The following is a 16,229-nucleotide window of genomic DNA, read 5'->3' as shown; positions in this document are numbered from 1 at the left end:
GGGGGGACGGAGCCTTCAATTGCCTTATGTATAGATGTCCCCTACTAAAACCAGCACTCCGAGCAGGAGCCTCTTGGTTTGGGATGAGCAGGAGATGCTGGTTCAATTCCCAGCTCCGTCCCAGCCTTCCTATGGGATTTTGGGTAGGTCACTCTGTCTCTCTCTGCCCCCTCTGGGGCATGGGGCTAATAATGCTTCCTTTCTCCCACCACCTGCCAGAGCTCACACGCTCTCTCTGTGTTCATGCAGTACCCAGCAGACTGGGAACCCCAGCTTGGTCCCTAATACAAATTAGCTTGATCCCAATAGAAAAAATGCCATCAAAGCATCACTCCGGAGTCTAGGCCTTGGTGGTGTTCATATTGCATCCCTCTTTGGCTGGGGCATGGGAAATGCAGGCTCTCAGTGCAAGGATGGGGGTGTCTGTCTGTCCACGGAGGTGGGAATAGAGAAGTGGGTTTGGGGATGGGTAGAGAGGTCACCAGCTGCTCCCTGAAAGGTGAGGGGAAAGGACTGTGTGGGTGTGTCTGCTGCCAGGCTGGGGCAATGGGAGTGTCTGGCTCTTAAGCCAGTGGAGAGCCAGCCCCTGTCAAGTTTTGTGGGGAAAGGGAAAGAAGTTAGAAGAATGCCCTCTCCAGTGAAGGGGGGCCCTGACCCCCTCCCACACTGAGAAATAGGTGTCTGTCTGTTTGCTCCCAGGGAAGGGGGGGGGACCTGACTGGCTGCCAGCAGGGCCGGCTTTAGGAAGTGCGGGGCCCAATTCGAACAGTTTCGACAGCCCCGGCAGGGATGACTAAAAAAAAAAAAAAAAAAAACACGTGGGGCTTGTACTCACCGGGCGGCGCTCCTAGTCTTTGGCGGTGGGTCCTTCACTCGCTCCGGGTCTTTGGCGGCACCGAAGGACCTGCTGCCGAAGTGCTGCCGAAGACCCGGAGCGCCGCCGGGTGAGTAAAAATTAAAAAGGAGCCTCTATCCAGGGAAGGGATTCTCAGCCACTTGCCCCCACCCCGGCAGCCCTGCCACTGGGCGCGGGGCCCTCTTAGGTGCGGGGCCCGATTCGGGGGAATGGTGGAATTGGCCTAAAGCCGGCCTTGGCTGCCAGAGCATCCTGTTGGTCCTCTCTTGAAGGGGACGGGCCTGTCCCTCTGTGGCTGTGGGGGTGGCTGGCTGCCAGGGGATTCTGTCTGTCTGTCCCCAGGGCGGTGGGGGTGGCTGGCTGCCAGGGGATTCTGTCTGTCTGTCCCCAGGGCGGTGGGGGTGGCTGGGTGCTATGGGGTCCTGTCTGTCCCCGGGAGTGTGTGTGCGGGGGTAGCTGTCGGGGGTCCCGTCTGTCCCGGGCCGTGTCTGTCGCTCCGGGCGCGGGGCTCCTGTCCGGCCCTTCTCGCCCGCAGGGGCGGCTCTGCCGGGCCGGCCGGGCAGCGCGGTGCAGCCGGGGGCGGGGTGGGAAGCGAAACCCGCGGGGATCCGGGGCGGGAGCTGGAAGTTGCGAAAGCGGCAGATCACGAACCATGGACACGGCCACGATCGGCTCCGGCTCCCCCGGGCCCGGCTCCCCGGCGCCCCCCGACCTGGAGGCGGTGCCGCTGGTGGCGCTGAACTTCTCGGTGCGGCGGCGGCTCGGGCTCTACCTCAACCCGCGCGCCCCGGTGGCCGCCGACTGGACGGCGCTGGCCGAGGAGCTGGGCTACGAGTACCTGGAGATCAAGCACCTGGAGGCGCAGCCCGACCCCGCCGGCCGCCTGCTGGAGGACTGGCAGGGCCGCTGCCCCGGCGGCGCCACCGTGGGCCGCCTGCTGGCGCTGCTGCGGGCCCTGGGCCGCCACGACATCCTGGCCGACCTGGGCGGCCGCATCGGTGAGAGCCGGGCGCTGGGGCCGGGCCCCGCTCCCTAGGCCCCGGCGCTTCCTGCTGGGTCCGTCTCCGCCCTGCTCCTCCCCGTCCCCTGCGCCCCCTGATTGCCCCTTCCCCCCGCCCGTGCTGCCCCCTAGCCCAGCCCAGCGCCAGCCCTCCAGCCGCTGCCTGGCCAGGGGGCGCCCGCAGCCCCTCGTGGGTCCGGCTCTGCCTCCTCCCTTCCCCTGGGCGCGGGGCAGACTCGGGCATGGCCCCCTGTTTGACAGCTGCTCTGGGCCCCTGGCGCTGGACTCCTCCCCGGGCCTGGCGGGTCGCTGCAGGAGCTTGTAACTAGGGTCACCAGACAGCAAATGTGAAAAATCGGGATAGGAGGTGGGGGTGATAGGAACCTAAATAAGAAAAAGACCCCCAAATCGGGACTGTCCCTATAAAATCGGGACATCTGGTCAGCCTACTGGTAAAAGAGGAGAATGGCCTTTGGCACAGCCCTCTTGGGGGGCAGAGGCCGCGCGCTTTGATGGGGCACAGTTCAGACTGATCGCTAGATGACAGTCTAAATAGGTTCTGGTTACATTATAGGATACTTGCTTCATGGGCTGTACAGAAACAAAAGCACCCTGGAAGCAATTCTAATGCATTCTTCCCCCCCCCCCCCCCAAGAACGAATGAATAGTTTAGTTTCTCTTGGGGCTGGGACAGGATCTGTTCAATCTGCAGAGACAACTGGAAAAAGAAAGTTCTGCGAGTTTTGGTTTGGTTTCCCCCCTGAAATTCAACATTAGTCAGTGTTAAAACTCTGATGTAACCATGGCTAGGTTTTGAGTGTGAACTGCTAATCTGAGGTGGGTTTAGTTTCGCAGTTCTTGGTGGCTGACTTTCTTTATAGCCTTGTCATCATTTTGAGATTCGCTAGTTAATTTCAAAGCCTGATCTAGACTGATAGGTTTAAGAGTCACTGTCAGCTTGTTTAGGTCCTGAAATTTAGCTTTGTTTGGGAAAGCTAAAGCCTACGTGGCATCTGTGGAGAATTATAACTAATACAGGGATACTGCATAAGATACAGCTTTCTCTAGGAAAATAATTTTTGGGGCCTAACCATAGTTTGAGTGGTGTGCTTTCTGTTTTGCTTGTTGCTGTTCTACTCTGAAAACTTATATTGCAGAGTTACATATTCATTGTGCTTCTCTGATTGTTTTTTCATAGCAAACTTGCTCAGTTTTCAATGGGAAAGAGAGAGCCTGTCATATTTTTGTTAGTTACCAGCCCTGCAAATTCACCCTGCATCCTTTCTGTCTTGCATGTGATCTCCAGTGATATAAATCCTGCAGGTCAAACGATGCCTTTGGCAACTTTAGCCATGAGATGGTTTGCCCAGGTATCATGGAGGGCATGACCTGAAGGTAATGGGGTTGGACTGAGGGTCTGATTTGGCTAGCAGAACCTTTGTTTCTGGTGATGATCCATGGGGTGGAGCCCAGCTTGACTGTCAGAGCCCAGCCTGAATTTGTGGACCTGGCAATTGTGTGGGGCGGGAATTATTTTAAAACTGAGCAAACTTCAGGAGCCAGTGAGAAATAATAAATATGGAACCCCACAGAGCCATGTTTACAAAGCATTCTTTAAGATAGAACCACGCTTTATGGGAACCCAAATGGCACTACCTGGAAATGAAGTTTTATCACCTAAATATTTCTGAGGTCACTTGACTCACAAGTAATGCTTGACCCTGAGTGTCTACAAGCTGTGCCTTTGCTCGGTTTCTGGTGGGGAAGTGAGAGAGCTCACTTCCTGTTACTTGCTGATGAGAAATCAAGATGGAGAACTTCACCACTGCATCTTGCAAAACACCCAATAGGTAAACCCGTGATCTAGTGTAGAGATTCTCACGGGTAGAGAGTCCCACTGGGTCCCTCCTACTTACACATGTATTTTGAGGACCCTCTGCTGCTCTTTTTTTTTTTTTTAAGGGACCTGTTATCAGTGTTATGCCTCTTGAGCCTCAGTCTATTTTTTCCCCTTTCATTTGAGGTCCATAACAAGCCGCAGAGACTTCTGGCTGGGTGAGAAGGTTTGAACTTACAACCCAAATGAAGCTAGCTGCACTTCAGATGCTCTGCATTCTGGCACTGATGCTCTTAATTCAGGAGCTGACTTTTCGGTTCTTCTTGCCACATTAACACCTACAGTTTTGTTCAGGAAGAGGCACCGAGTCTGAATCCCTTTCAAAAGGGAATATAGAACCAAATGGTTTTAACTGGGAGGGACCTGAAAGTTGAGGAGGCTCCTAGCTGAGAGTCACATTGAGAAGGTCGCCTGGAGACTACAGCTTGGGTCTGATCCTGTGCTACTTACGGAGCACCTTAAACTCTCATGAAAGTCAGTGGGAGATGATTGCCCTCAGGATCAGGTCCCTAACATGCATTTAAAAAATGGAGGCTTGCCGCCACCCATATAGTTGGTACTGAAATTTGGGCTTTAAACGGTGCTGCTTCTTGATCTGACTGGCCTGGTTGTGTTATACGTTGGGACTTAAAACTCTTTGTGAGGCACCTTTCCTGTTACAGCACATAATTGATCCATAGCTAAGTCCCTTTGTTTTCAGTTTAAACCGATTTTTCCGAAAAATCACAGGTTTTACAAAAAGTATTAGTCATTTCTTTCCCGATTTTCACCCTACTTTTGCATCATTCAAATATATTTAAAAAGCGTGTTTTATTAGGAAAATACAATACATTGCATGAGATATATGTATTACGATCACGCAGTCTGTGTGTATATGCAAAGCTGCCCGTTGAAGTAAGGCTATGTATGAGTCTTGAAAAGACAGATAATAAACCAGCAGGCACGCACGCACGCAAGCTCTGAAGTGTGTGCGCATCTGAATGTACTGATGAATCTCACGCCCACCACATACACATTTCATGCTGTTAGCAGATAATGGTTTAAAGATTTGACACACGAAAATGGGAAGAAAAGGAAAATCTGTATCAGAATACATTTCAGAGCACAAGGAAGTATTCAAAAGTAAAAAACAAAAACAAAAAACAGGAGAAAAGGATGAAGTTGAGTGTATGTGCTGCAAATGGTGCGGCCCAGTTATTAAATGTAAATATTTATAGGCTAAGAGTTCTAAGTCTACAAGAGCAAACTGTTTGTTCAAATAAAAAGTTTTATTTGGGACTTAGAGATGTATTGTTTTCTTAAACTCAGAAGTGGCATTGTGTTTTGAGTTCTGTTTTAGCTCTGCAGCAAACCATTCATCAGAGCATTAATCTACTGAATACATTTTTCCTCTGTCCTTCTGTCCACCAAAATAAACCCCGATATTTACCCATAAAAATTATTAATAGTTTTTTTGCCCCAATTTTCACCTGTTTTTGTTGTGGTAATAAACACCTATAAATTCCTGGGGGAAAATAAATCAAATAAAAACCAGAACTGAAGGGCCCCATCCATAGCACAGAATTCCAAAGACTGCATTTGGTCTGTGGCATGCACTTCAGAACCAACCCCTCTTTCCATGCAGTCGTGGGTCCACTGTTCCATCCCAATCCATTACAGCAACAATACGTATCATCATTCCTAAAGAGGTGGTGTCTAGTCTAGCCTTAATAGTTCCCTTTCCAGCAATGGCGATTCTGCCTCCCTTAGCAGCTTTTTCCATTGCCTGATTGTCCTTAGGGTTGCAAAGCTATTTACCTTGGTGTGTTTGTCCCAAATCTTCCCTGCAAAAGCCCATTGCTTTTTGTTGCTTTCTTGCTGACTAGTGACAAAAACTGGTACTTGTCTGCTTAATAATTAATCTCCCTTAGTTGTCTTTTTTCCCCTACCCGGAACATGCCCGGTTCATCTACCCTTTCCTCGTAGGGCTTATTTGTTTATACTTTTTGCTGCACTCCTTCAGCTTCCCTTATGCAAGCCATAATTCATTTCAAGATCCGAGCAATGTCATATGCCTTATATTGAGGTTATCTGCATAGACTGTATGGGGTTTATACAACTGCATGGAACTCAGCCGTTTCAGTTTGCAGGCTTCGGGCAGCCTCATCGAGTTGGTTTTGTTCTTATTGTTTCAGACCCCTTGATGGTCACTTTGACTTTGTGCCCTAATTAGCACATGACTCAAAGCAAAACTCTTTCAATATTTCCTAGTATGGAGACTGACCCATGCAAAACTACTGGAAACCATTCATCAGCTCAGGTTGACTGGAAAAACCTCATCTCAATTTCAGTGAAATTGGCCTCAATTTTGTATTTGTAACAAAGCTATGTGGGTTTTATCACGGTTGGTGTGTCATTCTGAAAGTTTTGCCTCAGACGGAAGCTTTCACTCTTGGAGATGGATGGGCAAAAGATTTAGCGCATGTTTGCATCATTAATGGAATCATCTGAAGTGCTCAATAAGTGTGTATGGCCCAGAACAGACTAATCAGGAGAGAGCACTTGTTTTCATGAACATGGTGTCAGAGCCTTGAATTAAATTCTGATAAGGAACTGGAAAACAGTTTAGAGAAATTCAGATCAGGCCTCTCACTGTAGATTCCATTTATATAATGTGGGGGGAAATAACCTATTTTTTACAATGTTTGTTTGCCATCTCATGCACCCAAAGGACTTGTTTTCATCCAGTCCCTGGTACTTTCCCTCTAAGCTCTCTGAATAGCTCTGATTTTTACTCTTGGTCTCTTTTGTTGTTTTTCTTTACCCAGCTATTATTTTAAAATATGTCATTACTTCCAGTAGATTCCCTTTCCTGCTATTTCCAGTCCCTCGGCAATTGTTCTCATCACAAAGACCAGCCTGTACAACACACCAGAATAGCTAAGAGCCTGAGGTTTTTTTGTAACCCTCCAGTGAAAGGGTTGCATGATGTCTGATTAAAAATTATACATTTAAAAAATAACACACAACAATATTTCAAATAAATTTGCTTTTCTCCATTTGTGCTTTTTGTTTGCATTTTGCACTTCCACTTGGGAAGTGGAAAAAACACTAGTCAGTTTTAGGGGTGTTGGTTTTTTTCAAATAGTTTCAGATCTGCTTTTACTCACTGGGTCTCATGCACTAGTACAATGCTGCAATGGGTTGGTTGTATACACTACAGGGGAATTTTAAAAAACAAACAGTTACTATTTCCATTTAGATTGTTTAAAAAATAAAGTGAATGAACATTTTTCTACTTGTAACAAACCTATATCCACACAGGATTTCATGGGAACTTCATAGCAGCAGTGGATCAGAGTCCAGATCTTCCTGCTCTAGAAGAACATACTACCACAACTTGAGCTAAGGGAGATTCTCCACTGGCAGTTAGTGTAATCAGCCCTATTCTGCAGTGGGTTTATCTCAGGGGTTGGCAACCGTTCAGAAGTGGTGTGCTGAGTCTTCATTTATTCACTCTAATTTAAGGTTTCACGTGCCAGTAATACATTTTAACGTTTTTAGAAGGTCTCTTTCTATAAGTCTATAATATATAACTAAACTATTGTTGTATGTAAAGTAAATAAGGTTTTAAAAATGTTTAAGAAGCTTCATTTAAAATTAAATTAAAATGCAGAGCCCCCCGGACCGGTGGCCAGGACCCGGGTAGTGTGAGTGCCACTGAAAATCAGCTCGCGTGCCACCTTTGGCACGCGTGCCATAGGTTGCCTACCCCGATCTAGATTCTTATATGGCCTTCCTCACTGTAGTATCTGAACATCTGATTCTGCAACTGATCATCAATTCTGATTCCATCTTAAAGAAGGATGGTTTAGACCAGTGGTTCTCCAACTTTTTTTTTTTGCGGATCACTTGAAAATTGCTGAGGGTCTCGGCGGACCACTTAATGAGCTTTCCAAATGTTGTTTGTACCATTAGCTAACTACTAACTATTGTAAAGTGTTTTGGATAAAAGCGATATATATATAAAATAATAATAAAGGTTTTTTTGTTCTACACATAAAAGCACACAACTCATATATTTTAATATCAGTTGTCTTACCTTTCGAATGCAACGGATGTGCCCTCTCTCCCCTGCCATGGCAACCCCCGAGCTGGGGCTGGGAAGGAAGGGGGTCTTTCCCTCTCTCCCCCACTGCAGTAGCCCCCGAGCTGGGGCTGGGAAGGAGGGCTGGCAGCTGCAGCCCTGGAGCTGTGGAAAGACGCCTCTTTCTCTGGCTGCCGCAGCACTGCAAGTCCCAAATTCCCCCCACCCCCTCTTCTCACCCCACTGCCCCTTCCCACCTACCCCCTATTCCCCTCAAGGCCACCACCTCACCTTACATGTGCGTCTTCTCCAGGGTCCAGGCACCTAATTAGAGGAGCCACGCCTGCACGGCTCCACTAATTAGGTTGGTGGCCCTTCATTCTCTTGTGTGCAGGCGCCCAGGCGGAACTATCCGAGGACCACCTGAATGGAGCTTGTGGACCACTGGGGGTCCACAGACCAGAGTTTGAGAACCTCTGGTTTAGACAAATCCTGCATCTTGACAGAGGGTTAGGCTAGATAACCTTTGCAGTCCCTTCTAACCCTATGATTCTTAGCCAGTGGTATACACATGTGCTAGTCCAGTGGTTCACAAACTTTTGTACTAGTGACTCCTTTCACATAGCAAGCCTCTGAGTGTGACCCCCCCTTATAAATTAAAAACACTTTTAAAATATATTTAACACCGTTATAAATGCTGGATATAAAACGGGGTTTGGGGTGGAGGCTGGCAGCTCGTGACCACCCCCCATGTAATAACCTCGCGACCCCCTGACGGGTCCCGACTCCCAGTTTGAGAACCCTTGTGCTAGTCAGTTCATTACATTTATTATTATTAGATTTTTATGAAGACTTAAAAAAACAAAACAAAACCCCCAAGCCTCTCAGCTCCTAGATTTTGGCCCCAAACGACCTGATGGTGGTTCGTTAAGTATTGGTTAGGGACTCAAAATGGGCAACAATGAAAGGAGAACATGGAGATGTTAAAACCTATGGAGTCACTGCACTGGTGATATTTGCATACATTGTATGTGCTGTTCAGTAAGAATAACAACACCTAAATAACACCTTTTGTCCAGTCTCTCAGGGCATACTACACACAACTAATACTCTGAAATTAATTCACCTTAACGTTGTAAGTCCCTTTAACTTTCAAGTCAGAATGCTGCTGAAGGACTGGGGTGCTTTTTGTATTTTGTTTAGTTACCTCTAAGCGAGTTCCCCTGTTTATTGAACCCCACCAGCATGATCAGCATCAAATGAGCCTTTTGTGTCTCTTGCAGAAGAGGACTGTAAGAAGTACCTACAGAGGAAAGAGCCACCTCTTCAGGTGCCAGCAGTAGACAGCAGTGTTCGGAAGACATTAGAGATGTCCGGCATCACTACCAGAGATGATCCTTATGGTAAATAGCCATAGATCTATTGATTTAATAATAGATACACTGTGCTAGGGCTTGCCTTCTATGTAGTAGACCCCTGTGAGAAGTACTGAGATCCATTCACCTCCCTTCCTATCTGTGTCCTTCCCTCAACCTATGCATATACATGACATCTTGACCAAGCAGGGAGATAGGATTGAAATACTCAGGGAGGGAGGAGGGGCAGTAGGGAAAATGTAAATGAGGATAGAGAGTGGTAGTGCAATAAAGCATGTGGAACTCTGTGCTGCATGATATTGTGCCAGCACCACTTTCTGTAAAAAGCTTTCGTCTTGTCAGAGTTCATTGCATGGATCTAAATTTTCATTCATTTGGAAGGAGATCTTTTTAGGTGAGTGGGATCATGGAGCTCAGTATACCAATTTAGCAGTTTACCAATAGGTCCAGAGCCTGGAAACAGAGCCACACAGTTTGAATCCTGTGGGGCTTTCCACAGGTAAAAGCTTCTGCCTGTGTGGATCTGATTTTAGTATCTGGGCATAGAATGCTAATATTTTCCCTACCCCACTTTTAGGGCCTGATCCTTCACTACATTAATGCAGTTTTATTCTGGTGCAACTCTGCTGAAATCAGTGTTGTCATGCTGGTGTAAAACTGGAGCAACACAGTGGGGAATCGAGCCAGCTGAAGTTGGACACCCAGTTGTGAAAAAATCTAGCCTTAAAATAAGGCACCTGAATCTGTGGTGGGGGGGAGGGATAGCTCAGTGGTTTGAGCATTAGCCTACTAAACCCAGGATTGTGAGTTCAATCCTTGAGGGGGCCATTTAGGGATCTGGGGCACAAATCAGTACTTGGCCCTGCTAGTGAAGGCAGGGGGCTGGACTCAATGACCTTTCAAGGTCCCTTCCAGTTCTAGGAGATAGGATATCTCCATTACTTTATTTATTTATTTTATTTACCAAATAAATAAATAAAGGCCTCAGTGAGAGCTGTAGGTGGCCAACTCAGTTAGGTCACTTATTCAAGTGTCTAACTTCTGATATCCAAGTTTGAAAATATTGGCCAGTCTTCTACCCACTAGATTTATTTCTCATATAACTCTCTTTGTGGCATGTTTGTGTTTCCCAAATCTGAGGGCCTGCCTGATACTCTTGTAAATAATGAGTGTAGTGATGCTCCTAGGTGAACTGTCTGCAGGGACTGAAACTTAGATTTAGAAGCAGGAGACTCTACTGCCTGAACCAAACAACCAGATTCATTAGCCCAAAAGCTGTAGCCGACTGAGTCATAAATCTCTATGAGTATTAGCCACTAGATGGGGACAGAGAGCCATACTGTGTTAATGTGGGTTATGTGAAGTTATGAATCAAAGGCTCCAATACCTGAAAAGCATGCAGTGGTTGAATTCAGTTAATTTAATATCGTCTGCATATAATTTTCAATGGTTCCAGGGAACACACCAGAGCTGTTTGATGCCTTCATCTGTTACTGTCAAAAAGACATTCACTTTGTCCAAGAGATGATCAGAGAGCTGGAGCAAACGGAGTTCAAGCTGAAGCTGTGTGTATTTGATCGGGATGTCCTGCCAGGATCGTGTGTGTGGTCCATCACTAGCGAGCTTATAGAGAGACGGTGAGTAAACGATGTCTGCCGGGGGGGGGGGGAGGGGGAGGAAACTGGCTGTAAGGAAAGTATTTGTTAGATTTTTCCAATGTAAGACTTTGGGGAAGCCAAAGGAGAATTGTTTCCTTGGGACCAGATTTCCCCTCTCCTGTTGGAGAGCACGCAGGATGGGATAGAGAGGCAGGGAAACTCCACAATGAAGTATTTTTGAGGAAGGGGTGAGGCGTCCCATACCTGTGGCTCAAAGGACCCACAAGGAAGACCCCTCCTTATGGCACCACTGGTCTCTGCACTCGCTTCTGGTGTTTGGATACCCTGTGGTTGCTCAAAGATAGCTGTGAAGGGAGCCCAGAAGGAGATAAAACAGCTCCCAGCTGCATCAGCTCCCACCCAGCCAGATTTCCACACAGAAATCCAGCAGGTTTTCAAGAGACAGTGCTGTGGAGAGTCACTCTGACCCTCACCCCAGGACTCCTTAGAGTCCTTTTCATAGAGGTCAAGGGGGAGTTGTACCACAGAGGGTTAACTCCCCCACCTCCCTCCTTATGCCCAGATGGGAGGAGATCTGTCTGGAGAGAATGTCAGTGCCTCTGTGTGTGGGAGAATGCACCAGCACTAGTAAAAAGAACAGGAGTACTTGTGGCACCTTAGAGACTAACAAATTTATTAGAGCATAAGCTTTCGTGGGCTACAGCCCACTTCTTCGGATGCTGTAGCCCACGAAAGCTTATGCTCTAATAAATTTGTTAGTCTCTAAGGTGCCACAAGTACTCCTGTTCTTTTTGCAGATACAGACTAACACGGCTGCTACTCTGAAATCCAGCACTAGTAGCTTTTTCTTTATCCAGTTGATTTTTCCACCCAATGGAACATTATGGTGTCAGTTATCTCTCTGGGCAGCTAACTTGTGGAGAGTGCAAGCACCTTGGGGCAGCCAGGGAATTCATAAGAGGAATCTGTCTTCTGCCCAAGACACTGGTGGTGCACAGGGGAACTTATACATGCTCAATGAAAAAATAAACCACTTCTTAGCTGTCCTAATAGCTACTTGTCTGGATTTCTGAAGGATCCTTTCAGAGAGAGGGGGTTGTTATGGTAGCATCTCTAGGCTCCAGCCAGGATCAGGGCCCTATTGTGCAAGGCACTGTACAAATACACAGGCAGAAGATGTCTGCTCGGAAGAACTTACCATGTAATGTAAGACAAGACATATCAGATGAATGTGAGTAACGAATAGAAGGAGGATGAAGCTAACAGTAATGAGGTTTTGTGGTTCTGTTAGCTATTGCACAACTTGATGGTTCCAAATCATTGTAATACTTCTTTAAAAATATACATTAATATCAGTGATACCCACCTGATAGCATAATATGAGATCATATTGTAAAGACTGCATCATAATGCATTCGTACAAGGGGGCTGAATTAAGGATGCACAGGTGACCTTAATTCTAGCATTCCTAACTTCTGAGTACTTGACTTTGCAACCTCAATAATGTTCCTTTTACATAAGCTTTTTGTGTGTAATATATATACAGCTGTAAGTAAAGTATCAAACACTTCAGATTTTATTGACATTAGAGCTGGAACACTGTTGCTGGTTGCATGTTTTCAGCAGAACAGTCCTATAAAATATATATATTTCCAGCAAGCATGAAAAGCATCTCTCTTTCATTTAGTTAATAACCATTTTTTCCCCACTCTCGGTTTAATTCCAGGTGTAGGAAGATGGTGGTTGTTATTTCAGATGATTACCTAGACAGCAATGAATGTGATTTCCAGACCAAATTTGCTCTTAGCCTTTCCCCAGGTAAGAGAATGCAGATGGCCCATTAAGGGTACATTTTCCCACGACAATGTATAGTCAATGTTCTTAATTATTTGTATTTCAATAGCATCTAAAGGCCGCAGCTGAGACTGGTGCCCATTGAGCAAGGCACCGTACAAATGCATAGTAACGGCTTGGCCACACAGCTGTTGAATCTACGCTAGCTTGCTGTGCATTAACTTGCCAGGTGAACCCAGCTACCACACACTAAAGGATCCGTAGGGAGCTTTGATGTTCTCCCATTTCAAACAGCGCTACATCAAAGTGCACTATGGATCTTTTAGTACACAGCGGCAGGGTCCATCTGCCGAGTCAGTGCGTAGCAAACTAGTGTGCTGTAGATTCACATCTTGGCTTGCTGCACACTAACTGACAGTGTGGACAGGCCCTGAAAAGGAGTCAGTCCCTGCCAAGAATAGCTGGAACAGACGAGGGGTGGGAAGGGCTGCAGAAGAGTAAAATGATTTGCCAATGGCAGAGCCAGGAATAGAACCTAGATCTCCTGAATCCTAGCCCAGTGCCGTATCAACTTAGCACATCGTCTCTTGTGTGGAAAACCTTCTCCATGGCTAGTGCTGGCCCAGTGTTCAGTGCCCTCCACTAAAGGAAAAGAAAGGGATTTCACTCAGACCAAAGGATGTCATTCTTGAGAGCGATTACTGCTTCCTTGAGGGGCAATCAGAAGGGTGGGAGTCTGATCCTATGCAGACACTGGTAGAGTGATTGCTTGCTGCCCTTTAATTACCAGTGGGTGCTGCAACCTACAGTTCTGAGGGAAGTATGCTCATAGAAAAGGAAATGGTAGTAACCTAGGAAGGCCTGACGATCTGGAAGAAGTGGTTTAGGATCAATCTACCCATTGTTTTTTGGTTACTCAAGTATCTTTTTAGATCCGCAGCTGCATCGGGATATTCCTACAGCACAGATTGTCAAGAGTGAATCCTTCCAGTGGTATATGGCCAGGAGGTTGTGGCATGTTGAATAATGAAATGGAGCACGCTTATCAAATTTGTGGATAACGCCAAGTTGGGAGGGGTTGCAAGCACTTAGGAGGACAGGACTAGAATTCAAAATGATCTTGACTAATTGGAGAGTTGGTCTGAAATCAACAAGATGAAATTCAGTAAAGACAAGTGCAAAGTACTTTACTTAAGAAGGAAAAACCAGATGTGACGCTACCAAATGGGGAATAACTGGCTAGGGGGGTCATACTACAGAAAAGGGTCTGGGGGTTATAGTGGATCATATTGAATATAAGTCAATGTGATACAGTTGTGAAAAAGGCTAATACCATTCTCGAGTTTATTAACAGAAGTGCCGTGTGTAAGACACAGGAGGTAATTGTCTCGCTCTGTTTGGCACTGGTGAGGCCTCAGCTGGAGTACTGGGTCCAGTTCTGGGCACCACACTTTAAGAAAGGTGTGGACAATGTGGAAGGGGAGCAACAAAAATGACAAAAGGTTTAGAAAACCTGACCTAGGAGGAAAGGTTAAAACACTGGGCATGTTTAGTCTTGAGAAAAGATGAATGAGGGGGGCCTGATGACAGTCTTCAAATATGTTAAGGGGTCTTATAAAAAGGACAGGGATCAATTGTTCTCCATGTCCACTGAAGGAAGGACAAGAAGTAATGGGCTTAATCTACAGCAAGGGAGATTTAGGTTAGCTATTAGGAAAAACTGTCTAACTATAAAGGCAGTCAAGCTCTCAACCAGGCTTCCAAAGGAGGTTGTGGAATACCCATCATTGGAGGTTTTTAAGAACAGGTTAGACAAACACCGGTCAGGGATGGTCTAGGTTTACTTGGCCCTGCCGAAGTGAAGGGGGTTGGACTTGATGGCCTCTCAAATCCTCTCGCTTCTACCCCTACATTCTACATTCTTTCAGAGTTGGACTTCACCGCAGTTCTCCGTGCCTTCATCACTGGCAGATTGGATTAATCTAGTCTGCTCAGTCGGGGCTATCCCTGTACTTCTCAAATGTCAGCTGGTGCAGAATGTTGTGCGTCTCGCATGGAACGCAGCACACCCATGCCCCAGACACTGCACTAGTTGCCAGTTGGGTTTTTTGGTGCAGTTCATGGTACTGACTTATAAAGCCCTTCAAGGTTTGACTTGTGTATGTTGTAAGTGTAACCTGTTCAGGGAGATTTGAGATGCATGTTCCTGTATGCATTTGGCTGAGGGAAAGGGTCTTCGTCTCTGGAACTTGCTGTCCTGGAGCAGGGCCTATTGAGTTACACTGCTGTAACTGAGATCAGGATCAGGCCTAGCTATATGGACCCGTGTGTGTGTGTGCTGCTGCTTTCACTCTATGGGGGGTGGAAAGAATGGATTTAGGGGTACAATGCAACTTTCTTTACCCACTTGCCTGTGTGGACTGTCTTTCAGGTGCTCGCCACAAACGGCTGATTCCAGTCAAGTGCAAATCCATGAAGAACGAGTTTCCAAGCATCTTGAGGTTCATTACGGTCTGTGACTACACTAATCCCTGCACCAAAAAATGGTTCTGGATAAGACTGGCAAAATCCCTCTTGCTTCCATGAGGCAAAGCTCCATGAGCCAGGTGCCTTTTGATCCAGCACAGCTGTGCCTTCAGGAAAAAAAGAAACTCTAACTTCCAGGTGTCGTTTATACAGTCTTTCCACATGCCAGAACTTTGATCCTTGCAATATTGTGCCTTGGGCCTCCCACAGACACACAGGTGTTATCTGAACGGGGGCTTAATTGCATTAAATGGGGTGTTAATTGCAGTACAGCGGCCACAATGCACTTCTCCAGGTAGGTAACTTTAAATGACCACAAACTGTAGATATTGTACACACATTTTATATGATTTTAAACACCGTTACATGGCTCCCTTAGTGGTATCTGGGCATTGTCAGGGGAATAGTTTCTCTCTTTAATCCCTGGTGAAATCTGATGGCTGATTGCTGACCTGTCTGAAATGAGTTCGGGGGTCTCAATGTGGTTCCTAGTGGACAAATGACAAATGCCATGAAAATCATTGATACTGGCACCCTAGTTGGTAGAGAGGCCAAGGATTGTACTACCCTTTTGTTCCCTAGAGGCAACCCCTCCAGATCCGGGTTCTAGCACACTGGAAAGGCAGTTTCCATTGCCGCTGCCCAGATTGTACCTGCTCTCTAGCTATACGGAGGACTTCAGTCTCCAGGACTCTCTTTGTATTTAATGAGCATCAAATTTACTTAAACAAAGTTTAAGTATCTAAAAGAAATTAACTGATCTCCCATTATTTTTAGCAATATCTGACCCTTGAGAAATGACTGAAGTGAGTTTATTTTCTGTTTAATATTTTTTTTCTCAATTTTGGTCTTTTAAAACATTTTAGGTCATAGTCCAACCTGTTACTCATGTAACTCCCCTATGGCTGACATCCTCTGAAACAGCCTTCCGACCTCGATCAATGATTGGTTCTTCGTTAAAAGCAAAAGCCATAGAGAAACTCATACTAAATAATGAGGGTGCTGCTTGTAGCACGTATGTCTGTCCGTCTGTGCACATGTCCCATTTAACTAAGTGATCGCTCTTACATCAGCACTGGGAAATCATAGATCCTA

At 46.4% G+C, this 16,229-nt stretch overlaps 1 protein-coding gene across 1 annotated transcript; it reads left to right on the top strand.

Annotated features, from left to right (window-relative positions):
- The first annotated feature begins 1,463 nt into the window (after nucleotides 1-1,463).
- Nucleotides 1,464-15,277, top strand: MYD88 (MYD88 innate immune signal transduction adaptor). The gene is made up of 5 exons (XM_054016581.1): nucleotides 1,464-1,854; nucleotides 9,103-9,222; nucleotides 10,652-10,832; nucleotides 12,541-12,632; nucleotides 15,040-15,277. Exons 1-5 carry the CDS (start codon nucleotides 1,509-1,511, stop codon nucleotides 15,192-15,194), a joined length of 894 nt encoding a protein of 297 aa, XP_053872556.1. The 5' UTR covers nucleotides 1,464-1,508; the 3' UTR covers nucleotides 15,195-15,277.
- The last annotated feature ends 952 nt before the right edge of the window (nucleotides 15,278-16,229 follow it).

The sequence above is a fragment of the Malaclemys terrapin genome, chromosome 2 (genome assembly GCF_027887155.1).
Source record: "Malaclemys terrapin pileata isolate rMalTer1 chromosome 2, rMalTer1.hap1, whole genome shotgun sequence".
NCBI lineage: Eukaryota > Metazoa > Chordata > Testudines > Emydidae > Malaclemys > Malaclemys terrapin.
Note: the sequence above shows the minus strand (reverse complement) of the source record. Positions and strands in the feature narration are given on the sequence as shown.